The 18,353-nt window shown below is 46.2% G+C and overlaps 1 protein-coding gene across 1 annotated transcript in view; it reads right to left on the reverse strand.

Annotated features, from left to right (window-relative positions):
* Window positions 1-18,021, reverse strand: part of LOC311239713 (LIM/homeobox protein Lhx8-like) — a 30,364-nt gene extending 12,343 nt beyond the window's left edge. The window contains exons 1-6 of the mRNA XM_084328123.1: window positions 17,841-18,021; window positions 15,232-15,390; window positions 10,079-10,200; window positions 7,753-7,973; window positions 6,562-6,668; window positions 1,425-1,520 (exon numbers count right to left, since the gene is read on the reverse strand). Of these exons, the coding sequence (XP_084184249.1) occupies window positions 1,425-1,520; window positions 6,562-6,668; window positions 7,753-7,973; window positions 10,079-10,200; window positions 15,232-15,390; window positions 17,841-17,918 (783 nt within the window). The 5' untranslated portion in view covers window positions 17,919-18,021. The remainder of the gene's footprint in view (window positions 1-1,424; window positions 1,521-6,561; window positions 6,669-7,752; window positions 7,974-10,078; window positions 10,201-15,231; window positions 15,391-17,840) is intronic.
* Between the last annotated feature and the right edge of the window lie 332 nt (window positions 18,022-18,353).

The raw sequence follows: 18,353 nt of genomic DNA on the forward strand, positions 1-18,353 counted from the left end.
TGCTTAATGACAAGCATAGAGTGCTGCTTTTGCTTCCGCGTTTTCCCTGATTGGCTGCTTTGACCATGTGACCGCGGCAACGCGGGAGAGCGGCAGTGCGGAAATAGGCTGTCTCTAAGACAAACTCTAACCTTAACCAGCTCCTTAACAGCGCCTAAACTTAACCGTTCTAACCTTAACCAACTCCGAAACAATGCCTAACCTTAACCATGCCTAACCTTAACCGGCGAAAGAATACACGTTAAAAAAAAAAATCACGTTAAAAAAAAAAGATTCATGGGATTCGAACTCGTCAACAACGAACCGCAGGACCACAGGACCGCTGCTCTGCCAGGTGAGCTGAAGCGCCGAATGAAAATCATGGCGTATTACTTGGGCGGTTACCTAATTTTGCTCGCGCTCTGCCGCTCCGCTCGCTCTGCCGCTCCGCTCGCTCTGCCGCTCTGCTCGCTCTGCCGCTCTGCTCGCTCTGCCGCTCTGCTCTGCGGTTGCCGCGCCTGCCGCGGGGCATGGCGCAGCCAATCAGGGAAAACGCGGAAGCAAAAGCAGCACTCTATGCTTGTCATTAAGCAATAGGCTACCTGGAACCCGATGCATAAGGCGATATATATAAACGAACAGCCAATACATGCGAACAGCCAATAAATGTGAAGTTATTTTGAACCTCGTTATCATGGCCTTGTCAAGAGGGCGCGCAACTCCACCTAATAACATCAGCATCAATAATAACAGTGTAGCGCCGAAGAATAAGAGTCAGAGGCAGGGTGTCAAAAGACAACGCTAAACGTTTATTCAACATCAACTTCAGCGTCAACACTCTTGCTAGCTACCAGGAACTCGTTTGCAGACAGGAAAGTAACAAACAATATTGTCCGTGCGGAACCCTTATCCCCAACACATAGTTCCGTGGGTGAATTATGTTGATCCACCACAATAGAACACATTAAATACCGTACATACGTCTAACCAGCTAGCAGTAACGTTAGCTTGTTTAGAAAAAGTTCACGCTAGCTTATGAAGCTATAACTGAGTGACGAGACTAAACAAAAATAGACTAAACCGAGACTAAACAAAAAAGACTGAAACTAAAATGCTCAGACCTGCAGTTGACTAAAACTACAAATGAAAAATAGATAAAAGGTGACTAAATATGATGAAAAAGCACATTTGAGACATGACCAAGACTAAAACTAAAATTTTAAATAGCTGACGAAATTAACACTGCTTGGATAGCAGCGTAACTAGTAAGTGTAGTGTAGGTAAGAGATATGTACAGATATAGATATAGTATCTACAGATATGTCCCCCCTCCCCCATGAAGCCCGAATTTCCCCAAGGGGATCAATAAAGATCTTATTGTATCTCTAGTAGTAGCAGCAGGCATAATAATGGTAACAACACTGTAGGCAGTAGAGTATCAGTACCTGTATGACCCTACGGCTGAGCCCAGTGCCCTCTGCTAGTCTCTGCAGCGTCTGTGCGTCTGGGTTGTTGTCTTTAGAAAACTGTATTTGCATCATCTGAAGATCAGAGAGAAAACACACATATAATAATAACATAACTACAGTATCACAACATACCTACAGTTAACAGAGAACACATATCACGCATGCATCTACAGTTATCAGAGAACACGTATAACATACCTACAGCTATCAGATAACATACCTCACACACACATTCATCCCATCATCCATCTATACAGCATCTAAGCACACAGACCCAGTCATACCTGTAGCTGGTCTACAGAGTCTATCTCTACCTGGTCTACAGAGTCTAGCCCTACCTGTAGCTGGTCTACAGAGTCTATCTCTACCTGTAGCTGGTCTACAGAGTCTAGCTCTACCTGTAGCTGGTCTACAGAGTCTAGCTCTACCTGTAGCTGGTATACAGAGTCTAGCTCTACCTGTAGCTGGTCTACAGACCCTAGCTCTACCTGTAGCTGGTCTACAGAGCCTGGCCCTACCTGTAGCTGGTCCACAGAGCCTAGCTCTACCTGTAGCTGGTCCACAGAGCCTGGCTCTACCTGGTCTACAAAGTCTAGCTCTACCTGTAGCTGGTCCACAGAGCCTAGCCCTACCTGTAGCTGGTCTACAGAGCCTAGCCCTACCTGTAGCTGGTCTACAGACCCTAGCTCTACCTGTAGCTGGTCTACAGACCCTAGCTCTACCTGTAGCTGGTCCACAGAGCCTAGCTCTACCTGTATCTGGTCTACAGACCCTAGCTCTACCTGTAGCTGGTCCACAGAGCCTAGCTCTACCTGTATCTGGTCTACAGACCCTAGCTCTACCTGTAGCTGGTCCACAGAGCCTAGCTCTACCTGTAGCTGGTCTACAGAGCCTAGCTCTACCTGTAGCTGGTCCACAGAGCCTAACCCTACCTGTACCTGGTCTACAGACCCTAGCTCTACCTGTAGCTGGTCTACAGACCCTAGCTCTACCTGTAGCTGGTCCACAGAGTCTAGCTCTACCTGTAGCTGGTCCACAGAGCCTAACCCTACCTGTACCTGGTCTACAGACCCTAGCTCTACCTGTAGCTGGTCTACAGAGTCTAGCTCTACCTGTAGCTGGTCCACAGAGCCTGGCTCTACCTGTAGCTGGTCTACAGAGCCTGGCTCTACCTGTACCTGGTATACAGACCCTAGCTCTACCTGTAGCTGGTCTACAGAGTCTAGCTCTACCTGTAGCTGGTCTACAGAGTCTAGCTCTACCTGTAGCTGGTCTACAGAGTCTAGCTCTACCTGTAGCTGGTCTACAGAGCCTGGCTCTACCTGTAGCTGGTCTACAGACCCTAGCTCTACCTGTAGCTGGTCTACAGAGTCTAGCTCTACCTGTAGCTGGTCTACAGAGCCTGGCCCTACCTGTAGCTGGTCTACAGAGTCTAGCTCTACCTGTAGCTGGTCCACAGAGTCTAGCTCTACCTGTAGCTGGTCTACAGACCCTAGCTCTACCTGTAGCTGGTCCACAGAGCCTAACCCTACCTGTACCTGGTCTACAGACCCTAGCTCTACCTGTAGCTGGTCTACAGACCCTAGCTCTACCTGTAGCTGGTCCACAGAGTCTAGCTCTACCTGTAGCTGGTCCACAGAGTCTAGCTCTACCTGTAGCTGGTCTACAGACCCTAGCTCTACCTGTAGCTGGTCCACAGAGCCTAGCTCTACCTGTATCTGGTCTACAGACCCTAGCTCTACCTGTAGCTGGTCCACAGAGCCTAGCTCTACCTGTATCTGGTCTACAGACCCTAGCTCTACCTGTAGCTGGTCCACAGAGCCTAGCTCTACCTGTAGCTGGTCTACAGAGCCTAGCTCTACCTGTAGCTGGTCCACAGAGCCTAACCCTACCTGTACCTGGTCTACAGACCCTAGCTCTACCTGTAGCTGGTCTACAGACCCTAGCTCTACCTGTAGCTGGTCCACAGAGTCTAGCTCTACCTGTAGCTGGTCCACAGAGCCTAACCCTACCTGTACCTGGTCTACAGACCCTAGCTCTACCTGTAGCTGGTCTACAGAGTCTAGCTCTACCTGTAGCTGGTCCACAGAGCCTGGCTCTACCTGTAGCTGGTCTACAGAGCCTGGCTCTACCTGTACCTGGTATACAGACCCTAGCTCTACCTGTAGCTGGTCTACAGAGTCTAGCTCTACCTGTAGCTGGTCTACAGAGTCTAGCTCTACCTGTAGCTGGTCTACAGAGTCTAGCTCTACCTGTAGCTGGTCTACAGAGCCTGGCTCTACCTGTAGCTGGTCTACAGACCCTAGCTCTACCTGTAGCTGGTCTACAGAGTCTAGCTCTACCTGTAGCTGGTCTACAGAGCCTGGCCCTACCTGTAGCTGGTCTACAGAGTCTAGCTCTACCTGTAGCTGGTCCACAGAGTCTAGCTCTACCTGTAGCTGGTCTACAGACCCTAGCTCTACCTGTAGCTGGTCCACAGAGCCTAACCCTACCTGTACCTGGTCTACAGACCCTAGCTCTACCTGTAGCTGGTCTACAGACCCTAGCTCTACCTGTAGCTGGTCCACAGAGTCTAGCTCTACCTGTAGCTGGTCCACAGAGTCTAGCTCTACCTGTAGCTGGTCTACAGACCCTAGCTCTACCTGTAGCTGGTCCACAGAGCCTAACCCTACCTGTACCTGGTCTACAGACCCTAGCTCTACCTGTAGCTGGTCTACAGACCCTAGCTCTACCTGTAGCTGGTCCACAGAGTCTAGCTCTACCTGTAGCTGGTCCACAGAGCCTAACCCTACCTGTACCTGGTCTACAGACCCTAGCTCTACCTGTAGCTGGTCTACAGAGTCTAGCTCTACCTGTAGCTGGTCCACAGAGCCTGGCTCTACCTGTAGCTGGTCTACAGAGCCTGGCTCTACCTGTACCTGGTCTACAGACCCTAGCTCTACCTGTAGCTGGTCTACAGAGTCTAGCTCTACCTGTACCTGGTCTACAGACCCTATCTCTACCTGTAGCTGGTCCACAGAGCCTAGCTCTACCTGTAGCTGGTCTACAGAGTATAGCCCTACCTGTAGCTGGTCTACAGAGTATAGCCCTACCTGTAGCTGGTCTACAGAGTCTAGCTCTACCTGTAGCTGGTCCACAGAGCCTGGCTCTACCTGTAGCTGGTCTACAGACCCTAGCTCTACCTGTAGCTGGTCTACAGAGCCTAGCTCTACCTGTAGCTGGTCCACAGAGCCTGGCCCTACCTGTAGCTGGTCTACAGAGTCTAGCTCTACCTGTAGCTGGTCCACAGAGCCTAGCTCTACCTGTAGCTGGTCCACAGAGCCTGGCCCTACCTGTAGCTGGTCTACAGAGCCTAGCCCTACCTGTAGCTGGTCTACAGACCCTAGCTCTACCTGTAGCTGGTCTACAGAGTCTAGCTCTACCTGTAGCTGGTCTACAGACCCTAGCTCTACCTGTAGCTGGTCTACAGAGTCTAGCTCTACCTGTAGCTGGTCCACAGAGTCTAGCCCTACCTGTAGCTGGTCTACAGAGTATAGCCCTACCTGTAGCTGGTCTACAGAGTATAGCCCTACCTGTAGCTGGTCTACAGAGTCTAGCTCTACCTGTAGCTGGTCTACAGAGTCTAGCTCTACCTGTAGCTGGTCCACAGAGCCTGGCCCTACCTGTAGCTGGCCTACAGAGCCTAGCCCTACCTGTAGCTGGTCTACAGAGCCTAGCTCTACCTGTAGCTGGTCTACAGAGCCTAGCTCTACCTGTAGCTGGTCCACAGAGTATAGCCCTACCTGTAGCTGGTCTACAGACCCTATCTCTACCTGTACCTGGTCTACAGAGTCTAGCTCTACCTGTAGCTGGTCTACACAGTCTAGCTCTACCTGTACCTGGTCTACAGACCCCATCTCTACCTGTACCTGGTCTACAGAGTCTAGCTCTACCTGTACCTGGTCTACACAGTCTAGCTCTACCTGTACCTGGTCTACAGACCCTAGCTCTACCTGTAGCTGGTCCACAGAGCCTAGCTCTACCTGTAGCTGGCCTACAGACCCTAGCCCTACCTGTAGCTGGTCTATATAGTCTAGCCCAGGGGTCAGCAACCTTTACTATCAAAAGAGCCATTTTCCCCCCTCCCACAAAATAAAATTCCTCTGGAGCCACAAAACCAATTTACCCTTAATATGAAGATAACAGTGTATAACATTTTATATATAGTTATCCCCAAGCATACCCCACATTCAGCATAAAACGCCTGACAATTGCATACCCAAAGTAATTTGCGATTTATTATACGTTATACTTATAGCACACAGTGTGTTGCATTCATGGAATTATAAAGCTACAAAAAGAAAATGTTAGACTTTTTATTGCTGTTTTTACCTTTTATAACAAAGGAAAACCTCAAACTCTTATGAAGAGACAAAACACTGGTGTCTGTAGACCGACTAAAACCCTGAACTACTCAGGTATATTTGAGTTCTTCCCTTATTTGTGGAACATTTATCAAATAAAAAGTAGTCTACTTTGAAAAAAGACTACCACTTTGAAAAAAGACTACCATGTGTAGACCTACTTTGAAATAAAACACAGAAAAGGAGAAAAAACACTGGCATCTGTAGACCTACTTTGAAATAAAACCCTGAACTATGCAGCTCTATTTGAGTCCTTCCCTTATTTGTGGAAATCTATGAAATAAAAAGTAAATTTTTTGTTGTTTCTCACCACATATCAGGCATACAGGTAAGCCTGCATCGTTAGTCGTGAAAGCAAATTAATCTGTCCACGCTGAATTAAACCCTCTATTTTCCTCAGACTCCTTTTTTTTTTATTTATCCATGGTTAGCTTACTGGGGGGTCGGAAACTCAAGATTAGCCACTTGCAGACGGCAGGGAGAGGCACGGGTGTGACGTACTGTATATTTTAGTTGATGAAATATTTTAGTTGACTAAATATTTTAGTTGATGAAATATGTTTTCATTTTAGTGTCACAGTATGACATTGATCTCCAAAATAAGAGAAAAAAATTAAAAAAAATATAAAATATATATTTTTTTTTGGACCAGAGAGCCGCAGCTGATTGGCTAAAGAGCCGCAGGTTGCCGACCCCTGGTCTAGCCCTACCTGTAGCTGGTCCACAGTGAAGCTGGTCCTGGCTCTCTTGGCAGGTCTGGGCATGACGCCGACACCATCTTGGTCCGAAGACAGCTCTCTGTCAGTTACGCCTTTTCCTGCAGAACCCCACACACACATTAATCTGGAACCACACACACATTCATCTGAAACCCCACACACACACATTCATCTGGAACCCCACACACACACACATTCATCTGGAACCCCACACACATTCATCTGGAACCCCACACACACATCTGGAACCCCCCACGCATTAATCTGAACCACCACTGAGATTAGTACATAAAGGTTGGGGTGTAATGATTTGCTCAGCTCATGACCCATTTATACGATCAAAACTGTAGGGTCAATAAATAGATTGTTTTTCTAAGTTGTGACCTGTACTAATGTGTAAATTCAATCCGTCAATTAGTGTAAATAATTTGAGGCTGGCCAGGCCACCAGGGGGCACCACTGAGCAGGGAAGAAAATCTCAAAGGCCTGTAACTTTTAGAAGAGAAGATGAGATGAGATGAGATGAGATGAGATGAGATCCCCTTGGGGAATTTCAGCCATCATGGCAGCATGGGGGAGGGGGGGGTACAGGTATGGGCAGGGTAGTAGAAGAAGGACATAAATATAGGAAATAAATAAGTGAATAAAAATATGAGAAACTGAAAACTATATAATTACTCTGAATATAAAAATGAGAAAAATAAACAGTATACAAAAGGTGGAGGTGATACCCTAACTGGATATACATCATATGTTGGAGTCTATTCAGGTTTTGGTGGAGTCAGACACACTTAGTGGTCAACCGTGTCAGACTGTGGTTGTACTGGGCAGCTCCTAGTGGTCAACCGTGTCAGACTGTGGTTGTACTGGGCAGCTCCTAGTGGTCAACCGTGTCAGACTGTGGTTGTACTGGGCAGCTCCTAGTGGTCAACCGTGTCAGACTGTGGTTGTACTGGGCAGCTCCTAGTGGTCAACAGTGTCAGACTGTGGTTGTACTGGGCAGCTCCTAGTGGTCAACCGTGTCAGACTGTGGTTGTACTGGGCAGCTCCTAGTGGTCAACAGTGTGAGACAGGTTGTACTGGGCAGCTCCCAGGTGAAGCAGGGTACACACACATGCTCAGCTCTCTACCTCGGGGTAAATAAGAAGAAAAACTAGACCTCCACATGCATTCATCATGTACCGTTCTCCTGGGTGCGTTTGATATTATCCACCATGACCTCGTAGTGTGCTCTGCAGAGCACGCGGTCCTCTGCCAGGCCAAACTCCTCGCCGGTGGCCAGCTGGCGCTTGCAGGTGGTGCAGGAAAAGCAGGCCAGGTGGAAGGTGCTGCCTCGCGCTCGACGCACCCAGTCCGTGGGGTGGATGCTGCGACCACAGCGAGCGCACCGGGTCCCGTATCGCCTGGAAGACGGTGGAGAGAGTGACGAGAGGAGACGTTAGATCAGGGTGTTTCTGGTAAGAGGGTTGAATGTGTAGTGACCATCACTCATTGGAAAGGACGTTATGAGCACAGTGAGCACATCAGCACCTGAGAGAGTTACATACTGTAGGACTGGACAGTGAGCGCATCAGCACCCGAGACTGTAAGGTCCTTGTGGCCTGTTCTGGGGGAATGAACCCTATATTGAATGAAAAACCTTCGGAGCATTTTATTATTTTCTCATAACTTGGACAGAGGGGCGTCCCCTCCTCTCTCTAAACACGCAGGCCTTTTCTTTTCCCACTAAGTGGGTTCATTTAATAAAGAGACTGGGAGGTTGGAGCTGGAAAGACCTGAGGAGGTCAGGGCTCTGTCTATCTGCTGGAAGGACCTGAGGAGGTCAGGGCTCTGTCTATCTGCTGGAAGGACCTGAGGAGGTCAGGGCTCTGTCTATCTGCTGGAAGGACCCGAGGAGGTCAGGGCTCTGTCTATCTGCTGGAAGGACCTGAGGAGGTCAGGGCTCTGTCTATCTGCTGGAAGGACCTGAGGAGGTCAGGGTTCTGTCTATCTGCTGGAAGGACCTGAGGAGGTCAGGGCTCTGCCTCCATCTGCTGGCTACATATATATAAGTGGTGGGAGGCGATTTAAAATGTTTATCGAATTAATTCAAGACTTTATAGTTAATTAATCTAAATCAATCACATTTTAAACACATTTTTGATGCGAAAAGCAAAATGTTTCAATTCAAATGTCTTTTAGTATATGAGTGAATCAATGAATATACATTAACCAGCAAAATCTTGTTTATTAGCTACTACACAGACCAACAGATCAATTTATTTAACAAAGTGCAGTACTTTTAGGAATAATATATTGTGACAGATATCATCCCCCGTTCCATGGCTAGGTGGAGGAAGGGAGATACTACTGCCACGGGCAGAGGAGAGTCAATTAGGGAGCTGATTAGGACTGATAGAACATACCTGTGCACCATGTGACCACCCACATCCCACACACACATGACATAAAACCATAGGAAAGACAGTAGAGTTGAGTGGAGGTGAAGAAGGAGCAGAGTGCAGAGAGAGAGAGAGCGATATACAGAGTTTGTGAGGTGAGAGACGGCGAGGAGAGGAGAAAGCGAGAAGGTGTTCGTAGTACTGGACCCTAGACTGGCTGAGAAACCCCCTTGTGAAACTGACCCTGGACCGGAAGACAAACCCGGAGTATTGAACATTCCCTTTTTGTACGAGAGCCTGATGCGTGTGTTGACCCCCCCCCCCCCCCCCCCCCCTTTTATCCGACTACTCTAATTTCCCATCGGACTGTTGTGCTTCTATTCAATAAATCTTTTATTTATTGAAATTGTGCTTGTGTGAACATTTGAATTTGTTTGTTTTGAACCGTGTCGAGCCTGAACACCACCGGCTTGTCACAATATATATAGCGCAAAGGACCTTTTGTAAACTCAAGGTAAAAGTAAAACACAGGACTTTCAAGTACATTCCAGAGCAGTTGACCATTGGAAAAGAAAAACATCTTGATCTCAATTTCTATAATATTTTCAATATTCTGTATGAACAAACCAGACTAAGAATAAATGGTTGGCTCTGCTCTAGATAGAAGACCAGAGCACTGTTAGCCCCATCTTCAAACAGCAGGAGGCTTGTACTCGGGCTAACGTTAGCCCGTTAGCCCTATCATCCATGGTAGCTGCTACATGCTTAGCTTGAGGTGATACCGTAGGCTTGAAATGCTCCGGTGATATGCAAAGTATTTACAAACACAACCGTTCTCGTACATGTATCAACACTTCCATCCGTTTTTTTTGTATATCTAAATCTCCCATTCAACAGGCAACGCAGCCTCAACTTTTCAACTTTAGCCTACAACTGTATGACGTCACCCAATGCACGCTGTGCACCTGTATAAACTATGCCTGGAACTTGTCCACTGATAAACGTTTTTTTTCTTCTGTAGTTAATTCATCGTAGTTAACGTGATAAAGTCCCAGCCCTAATATATATATACATACACACACACACACACATAATTCAGTTGTATCCTACGGTAATAATTATTTTACCTGAAATAGTCCAATTTGCAGAAGACCTCTTTTTCTTTGATGTAGCAGCTCACATGTCTCCCGAGTGACGTCTGACAGACGCTGCAGGACAGACAGCGGACATGCCAGCACAGGTTGTTCACCTGAGACCAGAGACAAAACACACAGCACAGGTTGTTCACCCGAGACAAGAGACAAAACACACAGCACAGGTTGTTCACCTGAGACAAAACACACAGCAGGTTGTTCACCTGAGACCAGAGACAAAACACACAGCACAGGTTGTTCACCTGAGACCAGAGACAAAACACACAGCACAGGTTGTTCACCTGAGATGAGACAAAACACACAGCACAGGTTGTTCACCTGAGACAAGAGACAAAACACACAGCACAGGTTGTTCACCTGAGACAAAACACACAGCAGGTTGTTCACCTGAGACCAGAGACAAAACACACAGCACAGGTGGTTCACCTGAGACAAAACACACAGCAGGTTGTTCACCTGAGACCAGAGACAAAACACACAGCAGGTTGTTCACCTGAGACCAGAGACAAAACACACAGCACAGGTTGTTCACCTGAGACCAGAGACAAAACACACAGCACAGGTTGTTCACCTGAGACAAGAGACAAAACACACAGCACAGGTTGTTCACCTGAGACCAGAGACAAAACACAGCACAGGGTGTTCACCTGAGACCAGAGACAAAACACACAGCAGGTTGTTCACCTGAGACAAGAGACAAAACACACAGCACAGGTTGTTCACCTGAGACAAGAGACAAAACACAGCACAGGTTGTTCACCTGAGAGACAAAACACACAGCACAGGTTGTTCACCTGAGAGACAAAACACACAGCAGGTTGTTCACCTGAGACAAGAGACAAAACACACAGCACAGGTGGTTCACCTGAGACAAAACACACAGCAGGTTGTTCACCTGAGACCAGAGACAAAACACACAGCAGGTTGTTCACCTGAGACAAGAGACAAAACACACAGCACAGGTGGTTCACCCGAGACAAGAGACAAAACACACAGCACAGGTTGTTCACCTGAGACAAGAGACAAAACACAGCACAGGTTGTTCACCTGAGACGAGACAAAACACAGCACAGGTTGTTCACCTGAGACCAGAGACAAAACACACAGCACAGGTTGTTCACCTGAGACGAGACAAAACACACAGCACAGGTTGTTCACCTGAGACAAGAGACAAAACACACAGCACAGGTTGTTCACCCGAGACAAGAGACAAAACACACAGCACAGGTTGTTCACCTGAGACAAGAGACAAAACACACAGCACAGGTTGTTCACCTGAGACACGAGACAAAACACAGCACAGGTTGTTCACCTGAGATGAGACAAAACACAGCACAGGTTGTTCACCTGAGACAAGAGACAAAACACAGCACAGGTTGTTCACCTGAGACGAGACAAAACACAGCACAGGTTGTTCACCTGAGACAAGAGACAAAACACACAGCACAGGTTGTTCACCTGAGAGACAAAACACACAACTTGACAGAACGAATAGAATAACAAAGCACATTAGATAGCAGAGGATGTTCATTATTTAAAATGTATATATGTAACGGATGGTACCGCAAAGCGCAGTCACGATGGACTTCAGATGTTGTGAAGTGACTGGGGTGAGCGGTACTATGGGTTAAACTCACTCTCACCCTTAAAAGACACATACACGTTACAAAGCAGCGAGTTCACTTCTTGGTATAGCGGTCTGTGCTGTTGCCCGCGGTGTGAGAGACCACGGGTTCGAAACTCACTCGGGGCATCGAAGTTTAAGGTGACGATGTCACAACCGTTACACATATATATTTATATTAGTGCCGTCAATAGATGGCAACAGTGAAAACCGCTGAGACAGAGGAGGGGTTGATTAGTGATGCTCGTCTCCTTCTTGACCACCTGGTCCGTCCAGAGAGAACATAGGTCTCTCTGTTTTACTCCAATTATTTTGGAGCACACTTTCACTATGTACTGTAGGCTGTTCCTATCTTTAATAGACAGGTCACTGAACCAGCAGATAAAAGAAAAAGTTAGGAGGCTTTCAATAAAAGAACTATAAAAAGTGCTCAGGATCTTCGCACTAACATTAAAAGAGTTCAGCTTTCTCAGTAGGTAGATCCTTTGCTGACCTTTTTTAACAATAGACTCTGTATTTAAGGTTGAACTTCAGTTTACAGTCAAACACAGTTCCCAGGTATTTGTACGATTCAACAATCTGGACGTCCTCATCGTGAATTACACTAGCTACACTGGCTTGATGATCGGGGTTGTGTCTGAAGTCAATTATCATGTCCTTAGTCTTAGAGACATTGAGGTCCAAGTAATTCTCATCACACCTATGGCTACTATAAATAACAATGGGCTTAATTTATTAATAATACAAATAAACTTTATTTGTATAGCACCCCACCAAAGTTTCATACAATAATTGCAGCCCAAAATGCTTCACAGTAGTGATGTAAATGTATAACCTAAACATTGACCTAAATGATTAGTAGCAGAGACAATAGTACCATCAGAGACTGTCTAAAATGAAGAGACGGATCACGGTGGTAGTTTAACCAGAGTCTGTATAATGAGACAGAGCACTGTGGTAGTTTAACCAGAGACAGTCTATATAATGAGCAGACAGAACTGTGGTAGTTTAACCAGAGACAGTCTATATAATGAGCAGACAGAGAACTGTGGTAGTTTAACCAGAGACAGTCTATCTATATAATGAGGAGACAGAGCACTGTGGTAGTTTAACCAGAGAGAGTCTGTATAATGAGACAGAGCACTGTGGTAGTTTAACCAGAGACAGTCTGTATAATGAGGAGACAGAGCACTGTGGTAGTTTAACCAGAGACAGTCTCTATAATGAGGAGACAGAGCACTGTGGTAGTTTAACCAGAGACAGTCTCTATAATGAGGAGACAGATCACTGTGGTAGTTTAACCAGAGACAGTCTATATAATTAGGAGACGGAGCACTGTGGTAGTTTAACCAGAGACAGTCTATATAATTAGGAGACGGAGCACTGTGGTAGTTCTACCTCTCATCTGGAACCCAAAAACAGGTCAACACAAAAGGAAGAAAATATATTGAATGTTGAATTAATAGTGTGTTTTGCTTTACATCGTGTAAGTGTGATTGATATCGCAACTGGGATTCTTCCAAAGCAAATAAGTCTATACGTGAATGTAGCATGACGTGAATGCATAGGGGAATAGGAGCGAATGTTTTAATGCAACTGATCTCTATTTTGACGCAAATGCAAATACATCAGAATCATCGTCATTTAGAAATGAGATCGCGTTTTTTTATAATTTTTTATCCACTTTCTCCTTATTTTTCTCCCATCCCAATTTCGTGTTTCCAATTATCCCCTCCCCTGTCTTGAACGTTGCTCGACTATGCCCCCCACTGGTCGGTTGTAGGGAGGATAGAAGCCTTGCATCACGTGTCCCCTCCGGTACACAAGGAGGCAGCCTGTCGCATCTTTTCACCTGCAGGCGCGGACTCTCAGTGGCGAGGAGTAACGCGTGGGAGGCTCACACTACCCTTGCCACTTCCCGTCTCTGCTGTGCAGGCGTCCCCCAACCGACCTGTAGGAGTCGCTGTCCACAACATCCAAATTACCACCCATCGACTTCCACCCTCTAACTCTGCCAATGAGTTAGTATGACGGCTTGCCCAAGCCAGAGGCAATGCTGACACCCGGATTCGAGACCGGAGTCTCTTGCATTGGTGACGAGCGCAATCTCCGCTGCGCCACCCAGCCACCCAGCCGCCCGAGATTGCGTTTTTTAACGATTAATCGTGCAGCCCTAATACAGACCCTCATCTGCACCTTGATTACTTTTGCATATTCTTATAATAAGATTTGATTTGTTTGCCTATATTTCTTTCTTTTTTCTATTACCCTGCCCATACCTTTACCTCCCCTCCCCCATGCTGATATGACAATTTCCCCAAGGGGATCAATAAAGGAATATCTAATCTAATGTGACAGATTAGACCCATCTTCGTCAGTTTGAGCTGCTATAGCTACTTTGCTACAGCCCACATCACCTACAGAGTGCTACAGCCCACATCACCTACAGAGTGCTACAGCCCACATCACCACAGAGTGCTATATGCTACTTTGCTACAGCCCACATCACCTACAGAGTGCTACAGCCCACATCACCTACAGAGTGTTACAGCCCACATCACCTACAGAGTGCTACAGCCCACATCACCTACAGAGTGCTACAGCCCACATCACCTACAGAGTGCTACAGCCCACATCACCTACAGAGTGCTACAGCCCACATCACCTACAGAGTGCTACAGCCCACATCACCTACAGAGTGCTACCGCCCACATCACCTACAGAGTGCTACAGCCCACATCACCTACAGAGTGCTACAGCCCACATCACCTACAGAGTGCTACAGCCCACATCACCTACAGAGTGCTACAGCCCACATCACCTACAGAGTGCTACAGCCCACATCACCTACAGAGTGCTACAGCCCACATCACCTACAGAGTGCTACAGCCCACATCACCTACAGAGTGCTACAGCCCACATCACCTACAGAGTGCTACAGCCCACATCACCTACAGAGTGCTACAGCCCACATCACCTACAGAGTGCTACAGCCCACATCACCTACAGAGTGCTACAGCCCACATCACCTACAGAGTGCTACAGCCCACATCACCTACAGAGTGCTACAGCCCACATCACCTACAGAGTGCTACAGCCCACATCACCTACAGAGTGCTATATGCTACTTTGCTACAGCCCACATCACCACAGAGTGCTACAGCCCACATCACCTACAGAGTGCTACCGCCCACATCACCTACAGAGTGCTACAGCCCACATCACCTACAGAGTGCTACCGCCCACATCACCTACAGAGTGCTACAGCCCACATCACCTACAGAGTGCTACAGCCCACATCACCTACAGAGTGCTACAGCCCACATCACCTACAGAGTGCTACAGCCCACATCACCTACAGAGTGCTACAGCCCACATCACCTACAGAGTGCTACAGCCCACATCACCTACAGAGTGCTACAGCCCACATCACCTACAGAGTGCTACAGCCCACATCACCAGAGTGCTACAGCCCACATCACCTACAGAGTGCACCCCTCACCTTGAGCAGGTACCTGTCGACGATGTCCTGGCCGCAGGATGTGCACAGGGTGTTCCCCAGGAGAGAGGGCAGGAGAGTGGAGGAGGAGGGAGAGGAGGAGAGGGAGGAGGAAGGAGAGTAGCAATCGTCGTCAAACATGTCATCTGGCCCCGAGGAACCCTGGGAACAGTCCGGTCAAAAGCAAGCAGACGTCATGTCAAATACAGCAGGCAGATAATGATAAAAGCATTGATTGATTGAACACTTTTAACAGATTGCAGAATGGGTACAGTGTGGCTCAATACAAACAACTGCTATACGAGGATGCAGACTAGAAAAATACGTTTGTCTTGTTTACATAAGGGTCCTCCATTTTCAATTAATCAGGACATTTATGACATACAAAGATACAGTACTGTGTAAGAAAGAAAAAAAATATCATAAGAAAAATATATACTTCCGATTGGGGAAGAAGAAACTGTACATTGGGTTGGGTGGGTATTTGGACATTTACCGCGCGGGGCCAGTTTCTAATTGCAGCCACCAGGTGCTGGACGAAAACCGACCTAAATAACAACAACGTTGATATACTTGTTTAAACTATACGGGAGTAAAAGTTTACAAAAAGGTGTCACCAAATGTCCCGTTTGTTTTAAACGTTTTGTTGTTTGGGAAAGTGTTGTCAACTAACTAACATCAGCCTATTAGCTCAAACTTATAATACTCAAAGTCTGTATGATAAGAGTTTACTATTAGTTTATTATTGATTGCAGAATGGGTACAATACAGTACGGCTCAATACACACAATTGTTAAGGGGATGCAGACCAGAGAAAAACTTTCGTCTTGTTTACATCAGGGTCCCCCATTTTCAATTCATATACGAGTATTCTATTCACTTTATTGTTGGATAAAAAGAAAGTGTCGATTGAAGCTAATTAGGCAAAATGACGTGCAGGTGCTATAGTGTGTCACTGCGAGTCTACGTGATTTGACGCATTGTTTAGACAAATGGAAATATCATGATATTACAGCAATTATTATGGTTTAAATCGGATTATATCATATATCATTAAAACGTAAAAGGGCCACCATGCATGGCGACACGTGACTTTTACCATGAGAGTACATTATGTATACTCTATGCTAAAATTATAGTCATATTTATACACGGGCCAAAACTAAAATCACCACCAAACCACAGTGACTTCTTTCTTCTCTAAAGGAAGAGAGCCCCGACAGAATATTTATAACTTAATAGGCCTGACTATAGGAATACATTCGATATAATACCTCAATTAATACCGTTTCTTCTCGCAGGTCCGTGAACGCGTCTTCGTCGTCGACCGCCTCCATCATGATGGCAGCGAGTGTTTTAATTAATAAGTTATAGTTATCCGTTATACACTTTTCACTTTTAACCGTCAAGTTCACTTATCACATTCCGGTTGGTGGTTTAACAATAACGACTTTGTAAACGCGAAAGGTTGTGTGAGAGTGGTTGAGCAGCGTGTGGATGTGGTCCCGTCAGCCGTCACTCCCGTGGAGAAGTCTCTCTCTCTCTCTCTCTCTCTCCACGGCCTGCAGGTGCAGCGCGTGTCGGCGCTCTGCACAGCTGGGGGCCCGGCGCCCGTGATTGATGTTGCGTCGATTGGTTTGAGACACGCGCGCAGATAACAGTAACATGTAACGATATGATCTGATCAGCAGGGTGAGGGATGTGCTACACTGTAACTTTCCCTTTTTTTCTCTTCTTTTGGGTTTTGTATTTATATTTTTTTATTGTTATTTATTATTATTTCATATGATATATATATATATATATATATATATATATATATATATATATATATGTTTTTTTTTTTTTTCAGGTTGGTTTTCCTATCCTTTTAGTTTTGAATCACAGTGTGATGTAGAAAACATTATAAAAAGACGGTATGAATAATCCGTATTGTTTTGTTTTTGTATCATGTGATGTGGAAAACATGTACAAAGATTGTATGAATACTGAAAATGCAATAAAATATGAGAAAAATAAAAGGGTGGAAACAAAGGTGCCGATGAGGGTCTGTATGCTGGATATAATTAACTTGTATTAGCTATACGCTCGGGCCTAATGCCTATTAGGCTACGGTCATTATTGATAATTGATGATTACATAATAAACTACAACACTGTAGATACATCTGATTAGCACTATTATTCAGTTACTAATTTATATCTTTTATATCCAGTTGTTTACCGGTATCACCGGTACATTGCATATACCGTTCGTTTCGTTGTATACTGTGCAATGACAATTAAAAGTATATTCTATTCTATTCTATTATACGAGAAACTATTAATAAACTTATTTTTGTTGTACTGCACTTGTGCTGTATAATGAAAATAAACTCGACCACTGTGTGTCGACTTGTAACTGTCTTTAGCTTATTTCTTATGTGTGCCTGCTGCAGGTATTATGAATCTACTGATAAACTACAGTAGGTGCCGTGCCTGTGTTGTGTAAACTCGTCGTCGCTGTAAATTAGGGTATCCCTAGTTACTAACTTATACTATCATCATTACAGTTGAAATAAAGTTTGAAATTAAATTACATTTGGATTCAAATCGAATCTAATCTATACTCACCGCGCGGTGGGAGACTGCGGTGAAGTCATTATTCTCTATCTCCCCTCCGACGAGGGTCTGCTCCCCTTTCCAATACATCCCTCTGGGCGAGAGCCCCTCTGCCTGATATTCCACACGGAGTAGGTCCGATTATAGACCTATCAACCCGACTCAGTCGTTTTTATCCGATTCTCTGAAGAAAGTCTTGACGACTGGCGAGAAGTGAGTCGTTTCCTCTTCATTTTGAGAACTTTGTTGACAGACTGCACCTCCTCCCTCCTCCCTCCTTCCTCCTCCCTACACACCTCCTCCCTCCTCCTCCTCCTCCCTACACACCTCCTCCCTCCTCCCTACACACCTCCTCCCTCCTCCTCCTCCTCCCTACACACCTCCTCCCTCCTCCCTACACACCTCCTCCCTCCTCCCTCCTCCCTCCTCCCTCCTCCCTCCTCCCTCCTCCCTACACACCTCCTCCCTCCTCCCTCCTCCCTACACACCTCCTCCCTCCTCCCTACACACCTCCTCCCTCCTCCC

This window comes from Notolepis coatsorum, assembly GCF_963971535.1.
Source record: "Notolepis coatsorum genome assembly, chromosome: 13".
NCBI lineage: Eukaryota > Metazoa > Chordata > Actinopteri > Aulopiformes > Paralepididae > Notolepis > Notolepis coatsorum.